This window comes from Pongo pygmaeus, chromosome 2 (genome assembly GCF_028885625.2).
Source record: "Pongo pygmaeus isolate AG05252 chromosome 2, NHGRI_mPonPyg2-v2.0_pri, whole genome shotgun sequence".
NCBI lineage: Eukaryota > Metazoa > Chordata > Mammalia > Primates > Hominidae > Pongo > Pongo pygmaeus.
This window is the reverse complement of record NC_085930.1, coordinates 110,618,833-110,636,759: the sequence shown is the minus strand read 5'-3', so window position 1 is coordinate 110,636,759 and position 17,927 is coordinate 110,618,833. Positions and strand designations below refer to the sequence as shown.

Genomic DNA, 17,927 nt, shown 5'->3' with positions numbered 1-17,927 from the left:
ATCAGCTCAGAGCTGCAAGGGAGGCTTTGGTTATCATGGTCTCACTGTTCAGGCCAAGGAGGGTGATTGCGTCTCCTGGTGGTGACTGGGCAGAGGCAGAAAACCCTCATTTCAACCCTCTTCTCTGAAAGCCACCCTCAAGGGCCTACAGTGACTTACTGGGCAATGGTGGTGTGTGGGTCCTCTTGTGCAGCTTTGTTCTGCTACAGGTGCTTGTCATGGACAGGAGGAGGAGGTTCAGGGGAGCCCACAGCTGAGTCAGTGCACCTCCACTGTCCACCAAGAGCTAGAATCACTGGGTATTTGGGAAAGTGAGGCCTCAAAGGCTATTTCATCCAACCCAACCCCTTGTAGATGAGGAAGCTGCTCCAGAGATTGGGGTCCACACACTGGCTTCCTGCAGCTGAGGTGTTTGGCAAAAGTGGGGCCAAGAGACATCAGTGCACCACTCATGGAGGCGCTAAGAGGGAGATGCTGGCCTCATATCCAGGAGGCAGAAGGGGTTAGGACAGGGAGAGAACCAGTGTGGAGGAACTGGAGGTAGGAGGCAGCCATGGGCACTTTTTATGGCTGGGCTGTAACTGAGATTTCCCACTTCCACTTCCTTTTGATTATTTTCTGATGTTCACAGTGCTGAGAAATGTGTTCGGTTCCTGCAGAAACTGCCACTGACTTAGAAGGGACTGAAAACACAGACAAATTAGGAAATTCATGAGGGGCGGCATTCCTCCAGGCCATGCCATTGGAAGGAAGGGGAAGATCAAATGGGTACTGAAGGAGGAAAGGATCTTTTGTGATTTTTTTTTTTTTTTTTTGAGATGGAGTTTTGCGGCTGTCACCCAGGCTGGAGTGCAATGGTGCAATTTCGGCTCACTGCCATCTCCACCTCCCAGGTTCAAGCGGTTCTCCTGCCAGGTTCAAGTGATTCTCCCAAGTAGCTAGGATTACAGGCACGCGCCACCACGCCCAGCTACTTTTTGTATTTTTAGTAGAGACAAAGTTTCGCCATGTTGGCCAGGCTTGTCTCAAACTCCTGGCCTCAAGTGATCCACTCACCTTGGCCTCCCAAAGTGCTGGGATTACAGGCATGAGCCACCGAGCCCGGCCAGGAAATGCTCTTTTAATTGTAGAGGAAAGGGAACTCAGAGATGACCTGAATTAGGCCTTTTTGGCTGCATGTAGCAGGAGTACCCACGATCCACAGCTCAAGTGTAGAGGGAGAATGGGTTTCGTGGATGCTGCTCAGTCCCGAAGAGCCCCAGGCGGTGGCTACTGCTGTTCCTGGGCCAGGCTCAGAATTGGAACTGCAGCGCAGGATGCTGGGCAAGGCCTTTCCTCCTGTTTTCATCTCTGGTTTGTCTATGCAACTGTTTCCTTCTCTCTCCCTGCAGACTGGCTCTCAACAGGGTATGGCCCACTGCTGTCATCTTTGGCTGGGTGGCAATGGGCCCCTGCTCTGTATTTCATGAGGAGGACAAGTCAGCCTTGCTGATTTATCACAAGCCCATGCTCCCAGGGCTAGGGTTGGGGGTGAGAATCTGTTGGCCCAGCATGGGTCAGGATCCAGGATGGCCTCATCAGCTTAGGTCATGGGTCGGGGTCCCTGGATAGATATGGCTCAGGTGGATTGTGGGGGATAGAGGTGGTACTTTTGAAAGAAAGCAGGGGTCTACTGAGGATGGACTTCACCTACATGTCCACTGCAGATCCCGGATAATCCCCTTTTGACACCCACAGGGGAGCTTCTCAGAAGAGCAAGCACATGCGTGGAAAAAAAGTGGGATCTGGTTTGTTTTGTGGGTGTTGTTTCTTTGACACCTTTAAAATTCTGTTTACCTGTGTGCCTTTTCTGTGCATTCCAGCAAATTGCCTCACACTGCATATAGTATCAAAAATCTCTAAGGAATATCTGGTGGATTTAGTAAGTAAACTTAATTTGGGGAGTTTTTTTGTGATTTGGACTAGATTTTCCATTCATTTTGTCAGTCACGTATCTGTTGATTCCCATTATGTACCAGGGCTCTGCCTGTAGGTCTGTCACATAAAGGCTCACAGGTACAGAGGCTCCCAACTGCAGGCTTGCACTGCTTCAGACACTGCGTTCCTTCCCTCTTGTGGCTCATGATGCCCTAGAGCAGTGGCTCTCAAGCTTAAGCCCACATTAGAATTACCCAGAGTACTTCTAAAAACACAGGCTGCCCAGCCCCTGTTTCCGATTCCGTAGTTCTGGGGTGGGGCCCTGAGAATTTGCATTTCTGACAAGTCCCCAGGTGATACTGATATTGCTGGTCCCGTGTGAACTTCAGTCAACCAAGAAATAATGGGAAACTGGGGCCAAGGGGACAGGAGTGTGCATAGAATATATTTAACTGAATAACTAAGACCTGAATGTAGTCCAAGGACTACGTGTTGAGAAATCACTGCCCCTAGGGTGTGTCCTTGCTAACACGTGCAGAGCTGTTGCTGCCACATCTGTGTGCAACCGGCAGGAACGGCGAGAGAGAAAGGCCAGGGTGGCCAACTTCCTTTTAAGCATGTGGGGCTGGCAAAAGTGGTTGGCTCTCATGACATAGTCAGGGACTTGGTCACGTGGTCACACCCTGTTGCTAAGGAGGCTGGCAAAGTCATCTCTAACTGGGTGGCCATGTGCCCTGGAAAAGGGTAAGGGCATGTGTGTGGGGACATCAAGAGACCTGCCAGAACGGGCCCATGGGATCACATGGAGACAAAAAGAGAAGGTCAGCTCTTGGTGATGGGGACAGACGTGAGAAAAGCCCCTTATGGTGCATGGTGATGGCGTTGTAATGGCAGTTTATTCAAAGGGAGAATAAGGCAGAAGAGCATGGGTCTGCAGGCCTCAGCAGAGGCTGCCCTAGAAGGAAAAGCAAGCCAAGCTTGGAAACAGAAGTGCAGTTGGCTGGAGTTGACATTTCCTTTCTTGAAGGCAGCCAGCTGTCCCTCCACTTGGGCTGTGCTCTTCTCTTTCATGAACTGAGTGCCTCCTTTGCTTAGCATCCCCATTGTTTTGTGGGTTGAGCTGATGTATTTCCCAGATCTCAAGCTTTTTTTTCTACCCTGTCTCCCAGGCGTCTTGGCTCTGGAGAAGGCTGCGTGGCAAGAGGCGGCCAGTGATAGCATTCTGCCTCTTGATGACCCTATCTGCGATGGCTGTCACCCGCGTTCCCCCACAGCATCCATCCGTCGGCCCAGACCCTGGTCCCATGGAGCCTCACAGGGTAACTGGCGCCCCTGCAACCCGTATCCGGCAGGCTTTGAGCTCCAGCCGGAGGCAGCGGGCAAGAAACATGGGCTTCTGGAGAAGCCGCGCTTTGCCCAGGAACTCCATCTTGGTCTGTGCTGAGGAGCAAGGCCATAGAGCAAGAGTGGACAGAAGCAGGGAGTCCCCAGGAGGGGACCTCAGGCATCCAGGGAGGGTGAGGAGGGACATTACTTTGTCAGGACATCCAAGACTCAGTACTCAGCATGTTGTGCTCCTGAGGGAGGATGAGGTCGGAGATCCAGGAGCCAAAGACCTGGGCCACCCCCAGCAGGGCGGTCCCATCCAGGAGACGCAGAGTGAGATGGTCACCCTGGTCAGTCCACTCCCAGGGAGCGACGTGGCAGCTTTACCGGCTTGGAGAGCTACTTCTGGGCTGACACTCTGGCCCCATACAGCAGAAGGCAGGGATCTGCTGGGAGATGAGAACAGAGCCTTGACTGGTGGGCAACAAGCAGAGGATCCCACCTTGGCCTCAGGGGCTCATCAGTGGCCTGGCTCTGTTGAGAAGCTGCAAGGGTCAGTATGGTGTGACGCTGAGACGCTGTTGAGCAGCTCAAGGACTGGTGGGCAGGCTCCCCCATGGCTGACAGACCACGATGTGCAGATGCTCCGGCTGTTGGCGCAGGGGGAGGTGGTGGACAAAGCCAGGGTCCCCGCCCATGGGCAGGTGCTACAGGTTGGCTTCCCTGCTGAGGCTGCCCTTCAGGATCTGTCCTCTCCCAGGCTCAGCCAACTCTGCTCCCAAGGGCTCTGTGGCCTGATCAAGAGGCCTGGGGACCTGCCTGAGGTCCTGTCCTTCCACCTAGATCGTGTGCTGGGGCTGCGCCGGAGCCTACCTGCTGTGGCCCGCCGCTTCCATAGCCCCCTCCTGCCCTACCGCTACACAGACGGCGGAGCAAGGCCTGTCATCTGGTGGGCACCCGATGTGCAGCACCTGAGCGACCCAGATGAGGATCAGAACTCTCTGGCCTTGGGCTGGCTGCAGTATCAGGCCCTGCTGGCACACGGCTGCAACTGGCCAGGCCAGGCCCCATGCCTGGGTATCCACCATACCGAGTGGGCACGCCTGGCACTCTTCGACTTCCTGTTGCAGGTAGGTGGGGTTGGGCAGTGGGGGTAGAGAGCTGTGGAGGTAGGGGGTTCTGGGTGGAGAGGCCTGAATTGCCCACCTGAGGTTAGATGGTGGCTCTCCCCCAAGTCCTGGTTTTTTGACCACCGAGCACCTGTTTTTATAATTTTCCTGCCTCTGTTTGTTTATCCAGTGGTTACTGGAGCCAGCTCATCAGCTCACAAGAACTGATGGCTAAAATTTTCAGGAATTTTGTGACCTAGTTGTGAAACACAGGCATTATTAAAAAATTAAGTTGTAGAAACAATAAATTATATTAGAAACAAAGGTAATAACTACTCAGAATGCATTATTTCCTAATTATTTTACTATCATCTGTGCTTTTGCAGCTTCGTGTCTATATAATAAACGCTAGCTAATGGTGTGCCACTGCACATCTCTTGACAACTCCACATTTGGTCATGTTGGTAGCTTGAAACCCGTCAGGGTGTGAATATCTGCTTACACCATGGAAAGCAGCAAATGCTACAAATCAGGACTCCCCTCTACTCCTGGAGAGCTGATTGTTGAACATTTATCAGCACACCACTGTTTATAACTTTACATCTTTGACTCAACAAGGATTCAAGATGGTTGTATAATTTTTAAAAAAGTGAGAGAGGGAGAGGTGGAGATAGCGATGGAGAGAATGGGAGAGGGAGGGAGAAAGGGAGGATGCTTGGGCACTGAAGAATGAGAAGGAACAGTGCTGGCTGAGGTCCCTGACCGTCAGGAGTTAACCCTGGAGTTGCTGGATCAAGGGGTAGTGTGGGAATCCCAGGGAAGGGGTTGGGTTGTCAGGGTACACGGGCTGACTGGGGGACTACAGGCACCAGCTATTTACTAACTGGTCTGTTAACAACCAGTGTGGCTGTTCTGGTGCCCATGAGCTGGATCTCAGCCATAGATACACATGTGTGGAAACATGACCAGACAGAAACAAAGACAAAAACCAGATAAAGCTCAGTGAGGGTGGATGTGTGCACCAAATGCACGTGGAACCAGCCCCTATTTCTATAGAGACTCCTGTTGAAGAAAAGGGTCCTCAATGTCAGCCCTTAGGGTTACCTGCAGAGGTGAGTGGATCAATATGTGGTGTTTTGTCCACATGGGGTTGGGTTTCTATTTTAGAAAATTCTTAGATAATATGTAATACTTCAGAGATTTACCATAAAAATCCAGCTTCCCTTGAAAAATTGGATGGTTTAGTAATACTGGTCGTTCATTCCCATACAGCAGGAAGCAGCCTGAGCTGAGCATCTGCTGCCCCCTTTGGAGGCTGCCATACTCTCCTTTTGGCCACAGGCTCTACCTCTTTATTGCCCAACGCTCACCTACTGTCCTCCTGGCCTCTTGAATGTTACCCCAGTCTGCCTGCAGATAAGTCTGTTTCCAGTCATGGGACTAGCTGATCTCCTGTCGTCCTCCCAGCTCCTCCAATCTATGTCCCTGTGGCTGCTTTGTGGAAGGAGGAGCTATGGACCCTGATGGTCAAGAGCATGGGCCTTGGCATCAGACCAACCTGGGTTTGAACCCCCACCCCCAGGCCACTTCCCACTGTGTACCCCTGGGCAGATTACCTAGCCTCTTTTAGCTCTACTTTTCTCACCCCAAAATGGGGTTGTGTACCCCAACCTCATCCCCTTGAGCCTGACCATTTAGTACATGGTAGCTCCTGGCTGCTGGCACCTGCATCTGCAGGCTTGCTCTGCTTGCTGCACTGGAAGTGCTGGGGAAATGAGTACCCTCCAGGTAGTGTGGCCAACCATGCAGGTTGGGAAGGAGGGGTTTCCCAGATCATAGGACTTTCAGTGCTGAAGCTGGGACAGTTGTGGGCAAACAAGGAAGGTTGGTCATGCTGCCCTCAGGAGCAGCCTCCAACCTTGACTGAGGACAGTAGGTGTATAGATGCCCTGTATGCGTATTCTACACACCTCTCAGTTAAATTAGCAGGATTGGAGCCCAGTTATTCACAGTGGTAATTGCTGTCTCTCTTCCCCGACTCTACTTGTGTTTCTTGGAGTTAGCACACAAGTAAACTGCTCTCAGTTGAATTCTGGTCTGTCCTCTGGGGATCCCAGCCTTCGTCAGATAATAACATTGATCACGCATAGTTTCTGGATGCAAGGTCATTCATGTAATATACTTAGTACAGTGCCTGGCGGGTGGCACATACTCAGTAAGAAGCAGGTGCCATCCCACTTTACAGGAATTAACTCATCCACTCTTCATGGCAACCTATGAGTGAGATACTACATTTAATCCTATTTTAAAGTTGAGAAATTGAGGCCCAGAGAAATGAGGTTACTTGCCCAAGGTGGCAGCTGGTGGGCTGAGAAGCAGCCTGGATGGTCTGACTCTAGAGCTCACTCTGAATCACAGTCATTCAGCTGTCCATGAACGAGGGCAGGAAAAGGGGATGCTTGTAGGGGTGTCCTGGGGCCTTGATTTCTGAGGCACAGCTCCTTGCAAAGCCCCAGTCCAGCTGATGTACTTGCAGCTGCTCTCTGCTCCACACAGAGCCCCTCTGTTCACCTCTCAGGGTTGCAGCGTGGGACTCTTCCTCAGCTGCCAAGCCCTGCTGTGGGGACAAGTCTCTGTAGCCAAAGCACACACAACTTGGTTATATGGGCAGACATGACTCGGCTGGGTTCGTGCCACCTCTTCCCTGGTTTGCTGAATGCCAGTCAAGTCAAGCACCCCCCATCTGGCTAATGCCACCTTCTTAGAAACCATTGGCAAGGCAGAGAGAGGCAGGGCTGTAGAATGTGGGTTTTCCTGCACAGGAACCTTCTGACCAGGGGCTGGGTACAAACTGCATACAGCCCACTCTTGAGTAGGTCTGCTTGCTCCTTTGTTTGGTTTTATCCTGTATAAACCTTTGTTTTTCTGTGTACCTCACCACATCCCATTTACATAGGCACAAAACACAAGCACTGCACACATACACATCTCTTATACACCCCATAAAGCATACCTATGCTTCACAAATCCCATATAACACTCTGTATTAGTTAGTGATTGCTGAAATAACACTGTGTAACAAACCTCCAAAACTCAATGGCTTAAAACGCCAGCTCTTTATTCTTGCTCCAGGATCTGTGGGTCAGTTGGATTCAACTGAGCTGGGAAAAAAGGAAAAAAGTAAACAGCCACGTTATGAACTGCCTATGGGGAGAGGAGACATCTAGGAGAACCCTGGCAACCCTGAGGACCTCAGTCCTCCGACTGCAAGCGATGGTGTCAGCTGGCAACCTGAATAGCTTAAGAGAGGACCCTGAGCTAGAGTGAGATCCAGCCCTGGTCCATACCTTGATTGTAGCCTGGGGAAACCCTGAGCTGAGAACCTAGCGAAAATGTAATAGGCTCCTGACCCACAGAAACTATGAAATCATAGATATGTTCTTTTAAGCCACTGAGCTCATGGTAATTTATTACTCGGCAATAGAAGACTAACACATGAGGCAAGGGAGGTTTCCAAGGTACAAAAAATTAAGAGCATGCTCACTCTTGGGTGCTGACCCTGCGATTGCACAACACTGAAAGTCAGTACCTCAAACCAGGCAGCGATTCAGGGCAGACCTCCTTATGCTGCTTCAGCAGAAGAAGTGGCCAAAGAACCTAAGTCAAAATCTGGGGAATCGAAGTCCTCTGCTATGTCTTCAGACAAGACCCTGGCTGAAAATGGAGTGATGGCCAAGGAGAAGCCGGCTCCCCAGATGAACGGGACCCCAGGTGATGCCAGGGCCCCCAGCCACTCTGAAAGTGCCTTGAATAATGACTCTAAAATGTGCAATACAAATCCTCATTCAAATGCACTAAGTACAGAGACCTTGCCACACAGAAGCTGCTCTGGAGGCAGCTGTCTTAAATAAAGAAGTGTAAACTTACTTTTTGTAGAGAGTGAAGGATGCTGGAAGGGTAAGGTATTTAGGAATATCTGCAGAGAAAGAACCTGCAGTTATGTACATTTTGTCCTTTCTGTAAGAGAAAAATGGGGACTTTGGAAATTCAGATCCCTCTTTGATATCAGAGATTTAAATGATACATTTTTAATTTTAACCAGTTATAGTCAAAATGCTACAATAAAACAAAAAAGAGAAAGAAAATGAAGAGCATTTGACTCCCACTCTTAAAATGAAGTACACATTAAGTTTAAACTGGTTATGACAAGAGCCTATAGTTGTGTCTCTTGAAGTATAAAGAAAACAAATTTTGGCAGTCTTTAAGTATATATAGCTTAAAATATAATTTTTAGCATTTGGCACCACATGTATGCCATTATATTTGATTTTGCATTACTGTTTCACAATGAAGCTGTCTTTAAGACTTTGATTTTTATGATTATGAAAGAAGTAAGGCACAACCACAGTTTTTCTTTCTTAAATTTCATTACTGTTGATGTGGTTCTTTTGTGTTAAAAAAAAGTGCAACTATCAAAACTAAAAAATTATAGAGTAATATTGCCATTCTGCTGATTTTAAATATACATCATACATACTTTACGAGCGAGTTAAATGGAGATAAAGTTGAAATCATAGAAGATGCAAATGACCTTTCAAAATCAACACAACGTGTTCTGAAACTTTTCGTGACTCCCACCATGCATCTGTGATCAATGAACTATGTGGTTTTGAATCAGATGTAGACCTTTAATACTACTACTTGAGCTAAACTTCTGCATGGTTCGTAATTTTTGAAGTGTGTGGTTAATATTGTGCATGTTATCATTCTTTCTTCCATTCTTATCAGTATGTGCCCATTTGCAAAACAAAAATACTAATAATCAGTAATAGCCCTAGAAAAGATGTTAATTCTGTTTAGTCATTGACTGATATTGCGCTAACCTTGAAATTTTATGATTACTGACCTCTGTTGCATTTATTCTAAAGCCCCCAAAAATTATCTAGCCATTTCGAATATCAACATTACACTGGTGTATTCACTGCTGTATGCATTATTGTTCTTTGTTGCTGTTTTATGCTTTCATATTAGCAAATATGAAATTCTGTGAAAAAAACTCTTTGATCTTTAAAAAAAAAAAATCCCCCATTCTGTAGCAGGAAACAAATTGCTTGTTCTTGAGAATTTTCCCATCAAGAATTTAGTAGAAGCAGGTATACTTCTATCATTTTGATGTTTTTGTTAATGTTTCCAAACAATGTACTTTGAAATCAGAATCACTTCTTATCATTTTTATATACTTCTGATGCTCTTCATCACATTAGTGATCAGAAATGAGGTGTAATTTCCCAACCCCTGCCCACAAGGACCAAGTAGGATCTCACTGTAAGTTGAAGGGAGTTCGGCCCTGACAATGGATTGTGCAAGAATGAACTGCTGTTGGGTTTGATTGACTGTCGATGGATTGTGGTGTGCTGTATCTGAAGGCTATTGAATGCAACTTACAATGCTTAATAAACATCTTTTAGTATAAAAAAAAAGAAAGTGAGTACCTCTTTTGATTTTTTTTTTTGGTCTCATCTTAGTCCTGCCTCTGTTTAAAAGCGTTTTAAAACAAAAGACAAAAATACTATCCATAGTCTTTGCCCCATTTTCTTCTCTTTTTTTAAACATCTATTTTTCTTGCTACCAGCACAATCTGCCACCAGTTTTTTTTTTTTTTTTTTTTTTGAGATGGAGTCTGACTCTGTCACCCAGGCTGGAGTACAATGGTGCAATCTTGGCTCATTGCAACCTACACCTCCCGGGTTCAAGTGATTCTCCTGCCTCAGCCTTCTGAGTAGCTGTGATTACAGGTGCCCACCACCACACGTGGCTCATTTTTGTATTTTTAGTAGAGACAGGGTTTTGCCATTTTGGCCAGGCTGGTCTTGAACTCCTGACCACAGGTGATCTGCCTGCTTCGGCCTCCCAAAGTGCTGGAATTACAGGCATGAGCCACTGCGCCTTGCCTAGGTAGGTTTTATTTATTTATTTTTTAAACTTGTATGTTCAGGGGTACATGTGCAGGTTTGTTATACAGGTAAATTTTGTGTCATGGGTGTCTAGTGTACAGATGATTTTGTCACCCAGGTTATAAGCATAGTACTCGATAGGTAGTTTTTCGATTCTCTCCCTCCACCTTCAAGTAGGCCCCTGTGACTGTTGTTCCCTTCTTTGTGTGGCCCCTGTGATTCCTTTCTTTGTGTCCATGTGTATTCAATGTTTAGCTCCCACTTGTAAGTGAGAACATGTGGTATTTGGTTTTCTGTTCCTGAGTTAGTTTGCTTAGGATTATGGCCTCCAGCTCCATCCATGTTCTTTGCCCTATTTTCTGTTGGGTTGTTGGTCTTTTTCTTAATGATTTTAAGAGCTTTTTATAGATTAAGGAACTTAGCCCTTTGTTTTCCATTGTAGTATATAATATTTCCCTTAGATTCAATTGTCATTAAGCTTTGTTTGTAGTCTTTTTGCAGTGCAAAAAGTTTTAAAAATGTACATTGTTAAAATGACCAGGATTTTCTCTGATTTTTAGGTTCATGTGTTATATTTTAAAAGGCTATTCTCATTTCAGCGTTATTTTTAAAATTCTCTCATGTTTTTGATATATCTTTGATCCATCTGGAAGTTATTTTGGAGTAAGGGATAAGGTATAAAACAACTATTTTTTTTTCAGATGGCAACCCAAATGTCTCAGTGACATTTGTTGAATAATCAATCTTTCCCTCAACGTGAAAGGCTACCTTTACCATAGAGCCAATTTCCATAAGTATATAGGTCTATTTCTGGACTCTTTTCTGTTCCAGGAAAGGGTCTATTTATATGCCAGAGTCACACTGTTTGAATTACTGAGCTTTATATTTTATGTTAATAACTAGTAGGACTTGGTCCTTCTCACTGCTCTTTTTTAGAATTTTCTTGATATTCTTGCGTACTTTTGTGCTTGTTCCTTCCCCTTCCCAGATCCTTTTGGGATTTTCTTGAAATCAAATCAAGTTTTTGTGGATTAATATAGAGAGCATTGACATCCTGAAATACAGTCACTCTAGCTGAGAACAGGTTATGCCTCTCCATCTGTTCACGTTCCTCAGAAGCATTTTGATGTTTTCTTCAGCTGGGTCTTCACTTTCAGGTTGGGTTATTCCTTGGTATTTTATCTTCTTGTGGCTATTGGAAATGGGATCTTTTATTTCATTACGTGTTCTGGCTGGTAGCTCTTTGTCCATATGAAGGCTATTTCTTCTGCATATTAACTTTGCCACCATCCACCTTCTGACTTCATCTTGCTTTTAACAGTTGCTCAGTTTATCCTCTTGGGCTTCCCCTGCATACCATCATTTCATCTGTAACAAATGGGATTCTGTCTTTTCATTTCCTCTTTCTTACTCTTACCTCACTACATTTGCTGGTAGTGAGCAATGGTAAATATTAATGAAATGATAGACATGACATGTTTCTTACAGATTTGTGATGAACTTTTCATTATTCTTGCTTTATTAGGAGTTTTTCAGGCCAGGTGCAGGGGCTCACGCCTGTAATCCCAGCACTTTCCATCCTGAAGGCCCCAGGCCTGTGACTGTTCCCAGTCTGGGGAAGTGTCTCTGCGCTGGGGGAATGGGCCACCAGGCACAGCAGGTTGCTCTTCTGGACTCTACGAGACCCAGATCAGGCACTGCTTGAGGAACCCATCTTGGCCCCAACGACATGACATGTTTCTTACAGATTCGGGACAATTTCTAGTGTCTCACCATTAAACACCATGCTGGCTTTTGACTGAAGATATGATGAATTATTCATTATTCCTACTTTATTAAGAGTTTTCAGGCCAGGCGCAGTGGCTCACAACTGTAATCCCAGCAGTCTGAGTGGGCCAAGTGGGAGGATTGCTTGAGCCCAGGAGCTCAAGACCAGCCTGGGCAACATAGGGAGACCTTGTCCCTACAAAAAAAAAAAAAAATTAAAACTTAGCCAAGCAAGTTGGCATGCACCTGTAGTCCCAGCTCCTCAGGAGGCTGAGGGGGAAGGATCTCTTGGACTCAGGAGGTGGAGGTTGCAGTGAGCTGTGATCATGCCACTGCACTCCAGCCTGGCGACAGAGCCAGACCCTGTCTCAAAAGAAAACAAAAGCAAAGAAGAGTTTCATTGTCAGGAATGGATGTGTAATTTTTTCGAATGCCTTTTGGGTATCTGTGGAAGAAGTCACCATATTTTCCCCCCTAATTATTAAAGTGGGGACATTTTGTGATAGTGTTCCAATGATGATTCATCTTAGCTTTCTTGGCCAGAACCTACTTTGCTGTGGTGGATTCATCTTTTAATGGCTGCTGGGTTTTGCGTTGATGTTTAAAATTTAGGAGGCTCCACAGATGGTCTTTTTAGATAAGCTATAGTCCTTCTCAATCCAGCTCCTCAAAGCCCATCAGCTGGTCTATTCACCAGCTTCCAAAGATGGTGCTGAGGCTTCTGGCCTTGGGCTTGGGGCAGATGAAGCAGTCTAGGTGTTCCCTCCCTGGAGCTTCCAGGGAAGATGCCGTGTATGTGGAAAGGCAAGAAGCACAGCAAGGTGAGTCCTCAGAGAAGAGTGAGAGTCAGTGCCAAGTAACTCCCTCCTCTTTCACACTCTGACCTCCCCAAAGCCTCACCAAATTCTTCAACAGCCAGCCAGCCAGTATGGGAGCAGCCTGCCACCCTCCTTGGAGAGAGGTGTTGGAGTATGGGAAGGGGAGTTGGCTCTCCTCCTGCTTCCAACTATGCTGCAACTCTCTGACCCCCAGGCAGTGAGTCTGCCTAGCCAGCAGCCACCCTTTCCACCATGAAGGTCCCAGGCCTGTGACTGCTCCCAGTCTGGGGAAGTGTCTCTGCGCTGGGGGCATGGGACACCAGAGACAGCAGGTGGCTCTTCTGGACTCTACCAGACCCAGATCAGGCACTGCTTGAGGAGTCTTGGCCCCAGAGCCTTCACCCTGGACCTTCCCACCCCCACAGCTGGACCTGGTATCCCTTCTTGGCAGACTGCAGTATCTTGTCCCATCCAGATGTCCTGTTTGGGAAGTCACAGAGGCAGTGACCCTACTATATCCTTCATGCTGGCAGCCAGTCATGCACTTCAATTTGTTCTTGCATCCAAAAACCTTCAACTAAGTCTCTGGTTATGATAAACATGTTCTGGGAGCTGGATCACATTACTCAGCCTCTGTGACTCATTATTGAGCCTCATCTTTGAAATGGGAACAATAACAGTATCTATCTCTTGGCTGCTAGCAGGGGTCAAATGACTTGTGATATGTAAAGCACTAAGGATAATACCTGGCACAGAGTAAGGGCATTACAATGGCTTAACTAAAATTAAACAAAAACTTCAGTCCACACGATTATGTAACACTGCCAGAAAACCCAAACTCTAAAGGATTATCATTTTTTCTTGGTATCTCTTCATTTTTTCAAAAAGGGGAAAAAAATCAAATCTTGAAGGAATATGGGAATGAAAGTTAAGCTTGGTCTTGTTTGGCTGCTAGTGTGCTACTGTTTAAACCTAATTTCTCTTCTGTAGAAAAAACCAACCAGACAGCGTGGCAGAATAATCACATTGGCAAGTGTGCCATCCAAGCCCTCACTGTGAAACATTCAAATGGGTGTAGATTCTGGGAAACCAGCACTGCACGCATCATATGGGCCAGTATTTCTTGTAGCTTCCTCTGGAAATAAATGCTGCTGCAAGTTTAAATCTGCACAGAATGGCCTTGAGACGGGAGCAGGGAGGGTTTGGTGGGAGCAAGGGGGTTTGGCTGTCCATGCAGTGGGTGTGAAGCAAAATCCAGAGCAGTTATTGCATTTTGGGCTTGCTAGAGCTGCCCTGACATTTGCTCTCCTGGCCCAAGAGAATTCAGCTGGTGGGTTTCTGTCTCACAGATAGGTCGCACTCCAAACACTAGGCTTGTGCATGGAAGAGATGCTAGACCATCATATCTTACTTTACGTCAGACTCTGGTTCTCAGGCCTGTAGTGCTGGGTGAGTGGGGGGTGAGGCCAGCGCTTTTTAGGAGGGAACCACTAGACTGTCCCCTCCAGGGCCAGAAACTTCTGGAAACTCTCCATAACAACCACCTCCTGCTTTACATTCTGTGTTGTCCTCAACATGGCCCCACGGGAGTATCACCTCCCCATTTTGTTGATGAGAAAACTGAGGCACAGCAAGATTAGTAATTTCCTCAATTCGCATAGCCAGGACATAGTGGAGGCAGGATTCATCCCCAGATTCATCTGGACTTCAAACTGGGGGTCACAAACTAAACCATGGCCCACAGTGCAGCCAAATTCACTCCTCGCCTTTTTGTAGAATGGTTTAGAATGATTTTAGCACTTTTAAGTGGTTGAAAAAATTGAAAGAATAATATTGTGGGACATCTAAATTTATATGAAATTCAATTTCAGTGCACATAAGGTTTTACTGGTGTTGGGGTGATCACACCCAACACCAGGCCGTGGGGGCTACAAAGTCCGGCGGAGTCAAAGGAACGAGAAAAGACAAGTTAAGAGTGCATAAGGTGGGTCCAGGGGGCCAACGCTAGTATGGAGGCTGCGAAGGCCCCAAGCTCTGGGAGCCCACATTATTTATTGGTGATCAAACAAAGAAGCAGGAGGTGAGGACATTGAGGATGTGGGGGTAAACAGGTGAGGGTGTGAGGATGTGGGGGTAGAAAGGTAGCGGTGCATCAAGTGTAGCTGTGATGGTTTAGCATTTTCTTTGACACATATAGAATATGCTCTGCTGCTTGAGATAATGGGGAGCATGTTTACTAGCCTGGGAGAGCAACCAACAAATCTGTGCACATTCCAGAGGCTATGGGGGTTTTATGCCCTGGGCCCTGGATTCTATCCAAGCCACAAGGGGTTTTATGCCCTGAGCTTAGATTTGTGGTGCGGCAGGGCAGCCTTCCACCCTTTGGCACAGAGCTTGGTGTTCCAAAGGCCATGAGGGGTTTTAGACCCTGGACCCTGGACATCTTCCAAAACTCTTTTATATTATGATAGACAAGCCAGTCCTGCCTCTCAGCTCTTCTACCAACATATTGGAATATAGCCATGCCTATTTGTTTATGTATTATCTATAATATAGAAGATATGCACTACAGTAGCAGACTTAAGTAGTTATGACAGAGACTGTATGGCCTCCAAAGCCTAAAATATTTACTCTCTGGTCCTTTATAGAGAAGTTTTCTGATCTCTGCACTAAACCACTGTGTTGGTAGCCTCTGGTGGCTCTTGCTAAGGATGGGGTGCATATGAAAGCATGGAGTAGGCTCATATATGGGTGGTGATATGGTTTGACTGTGTCCCCACCCAAAATCTCATCTTGAATTGTAATCCCCATAATCCCCATAATCCCTACGTGTCAAGGAAGAGACCAGGTGGAGGTAATTGAATCATGGGGGTTGGTTTCCTCAGTGCTATTCTCATGATAGTGAGTTCTCATGAGATCTGATGGTTTTATAAGGGCCTGGTAGTTCCTCCTGCATTCATTCTCCTTCCTGCCACCTTGTGAAGAAGGTTCCTTGCTTTCCCTTCACCTTCTGCATAATTGTAAATTTCCTGAGGGCTCCTCAGCCATGCAGAACAGTGAGTCAATTAAATCTCTTTCCTTATGAATTACTCAGTCTCGGGCAGCTGTTTATAGCAGTATGAAAATGGACTAATACAGTAAATTGGTACCACAAAGAGTGGGGTGCTACTATAAAGGTACCTAAAAATGTGGAATTGACTTTGGAACTGGGAAACAGGCAGACATTGGAACAGTTTGGAGGGCTCAGAAGAAGACAGGGAGATGTGGGAAAGTTTGGAACTTCCCAGAAACTTGTTGAATCGCTTTGAACAAAATGTTGATAGTGATATGGACAATGAAGTCCAGACTGAAGTGGACTCAGATGGAGATCAGAACTTGTTGGGAACTGGAATAAAGGTGATTATTGCTATGCTTTAGCAAAGAAACTGACAGCATTTTGTCCCTGCCCTAGAGATCTGTGGAACTTTGAACTTGAGAGAGATGATTTAAGGTATCTGGCAGAAGAAATTTCCAAGCAGCAAAGCATTCAAGATGTGACCTAGATACTCTTAGAAACATTCAGTTTTATGCATTCACAGAGATGGTTTGGAATTGGAACTTATAATTAAGATGGAATCAGAGCACAAAAGTTTGGAAAATTTGCATCCTGATGATGTGGTAGAAATGAAAAACCCATTTTCTGGAGGGAAATTCAAGCTGGCTGCAGAAATTTGCTTAAGTAATGAGGAGCCAAATGTCAATGCCAAGACAATGGAGAAAATGTTTCCAGGGCATGTCAGAGGTCTTCATGGCAACCATCCCATCACAGGTCCAAAGGCCTGGGAGGAGGAAATGGTTGTGTGGGCCGGGCCCAGGATCTTGCTGCTTTGTGCAGTCTTAGGACTTGGTGCCCTCCATCCCAGCTGCACCAAAAAGGGGCCAAAGTACAGCTCAAGCCATTGCTTCAGAGGGTATAAGCCCCAAACCTCCTTGGCCTCCACGTGGTGTTGCACCTGTGGCTGCACAGAAGACAAGAAGTGAGCTTTGGAAACCTTCACCTGTATTTCAGAGGATGTATGGAAACACCTGGATGTCCAGGCAGAAGTCTGCTGAAGGGGTGGAACCCTTATGGAAAGCATTTGCTAGGGCAATGTGGAAGGAAAATGTGGAGTCAGAGCCTCCACACAGAGTCCCCAGTGGGGCTGCCTCATGGAGCTGTGAGAAGAGGGCCATCGTCCTCCAGACCCCAGAATGGTAGACACACTGACAACTTGCACTGTGCACCTGGAAAAGCTGCAGACACTCAATGCCAGCCGGTGAGAGCAGTTGGGAGGGGGTCTCTACCCTGCAAAGCTACAGAGCCAGACTGCCCAAGACTGTGGGAGCCCATCTTTTGCATCAGCCTGAGAATGGACTAATACAGGTGGTATGATACTAGCTTTAGTGATTTAAAATGAACTCTCTAACCCTGTCCTAGCCAACATTTTTATTAGTAGCCTGAATGAGGACAGCTGGGCTGTAGGGGACCCAGCCAGTCTCTCTGTAGTTGTTCCTCACAGAGCCCTGATTTGATTCACCTTCCACCTATTCCTGGATTCAGAGGTAATGGGTTCAAGGATCAGTGCATTAACATCTTCCACTGATTGCTATTGGTCCAAGAATGTGTGCCTCTTAATTTGGCTGAAGGGAAGACCTTCTATTCCATGGTTGTTGAGGGGAGAGGTTCCTTCTCTCTCTCCCCTTCTCTCATACTCTTCTTCTCTCTTTCCTGCTGGACAGGAACAAGGAAACATATTCCTACAGCAACTACCTGCAGGCATCCTAAGACAACACTGGGATGCTGTTAACATTGTGGTTGGTAACGTGGAGGGCAGAAAGCAACCCAAGTCCTTATCATGACAATATGGAGCTGCTAAATCCACCCAATCTGCCCTTCCTCAAGACTTCCTTCTGTAGATAATCTCAATCTTCCTATGGTTTAAGCCATTTTGAGTCAGGTTTTTCTGATACTTGTGGCTGAAAACACTCCCATTGGTATAGTAGCTTACTGGTCTGGC

General features: G+C 46.6%; 1 protein-coding gene across 3 annotated transcripts in view; it reads left to right on the top strand.

The window, feature by feature from the left end:
- The window catches only part of GASK1A (golgi associated kinase 1A), a 73,986-nt gene that overhangs the window by 46,143 nt on the left and 9,916 nt on the right, over nucleotides 1-17,927 (top strand). For all 3 annotated transcript variants that reach the window (XM_054483416.2, XM_054483417.2, XM_054483418.2), the window contains exon 2: nucleotides 3,087-4,373. In XM_054483416.2, the coding sequence (XP_054339391.1) occupies nucleotides 3,087-4,373 (1,287 nt within the window). The remainder of the gene's footprint in view (nucleotides 1-3,086; nucleotides 4,374-17,927) is intronic.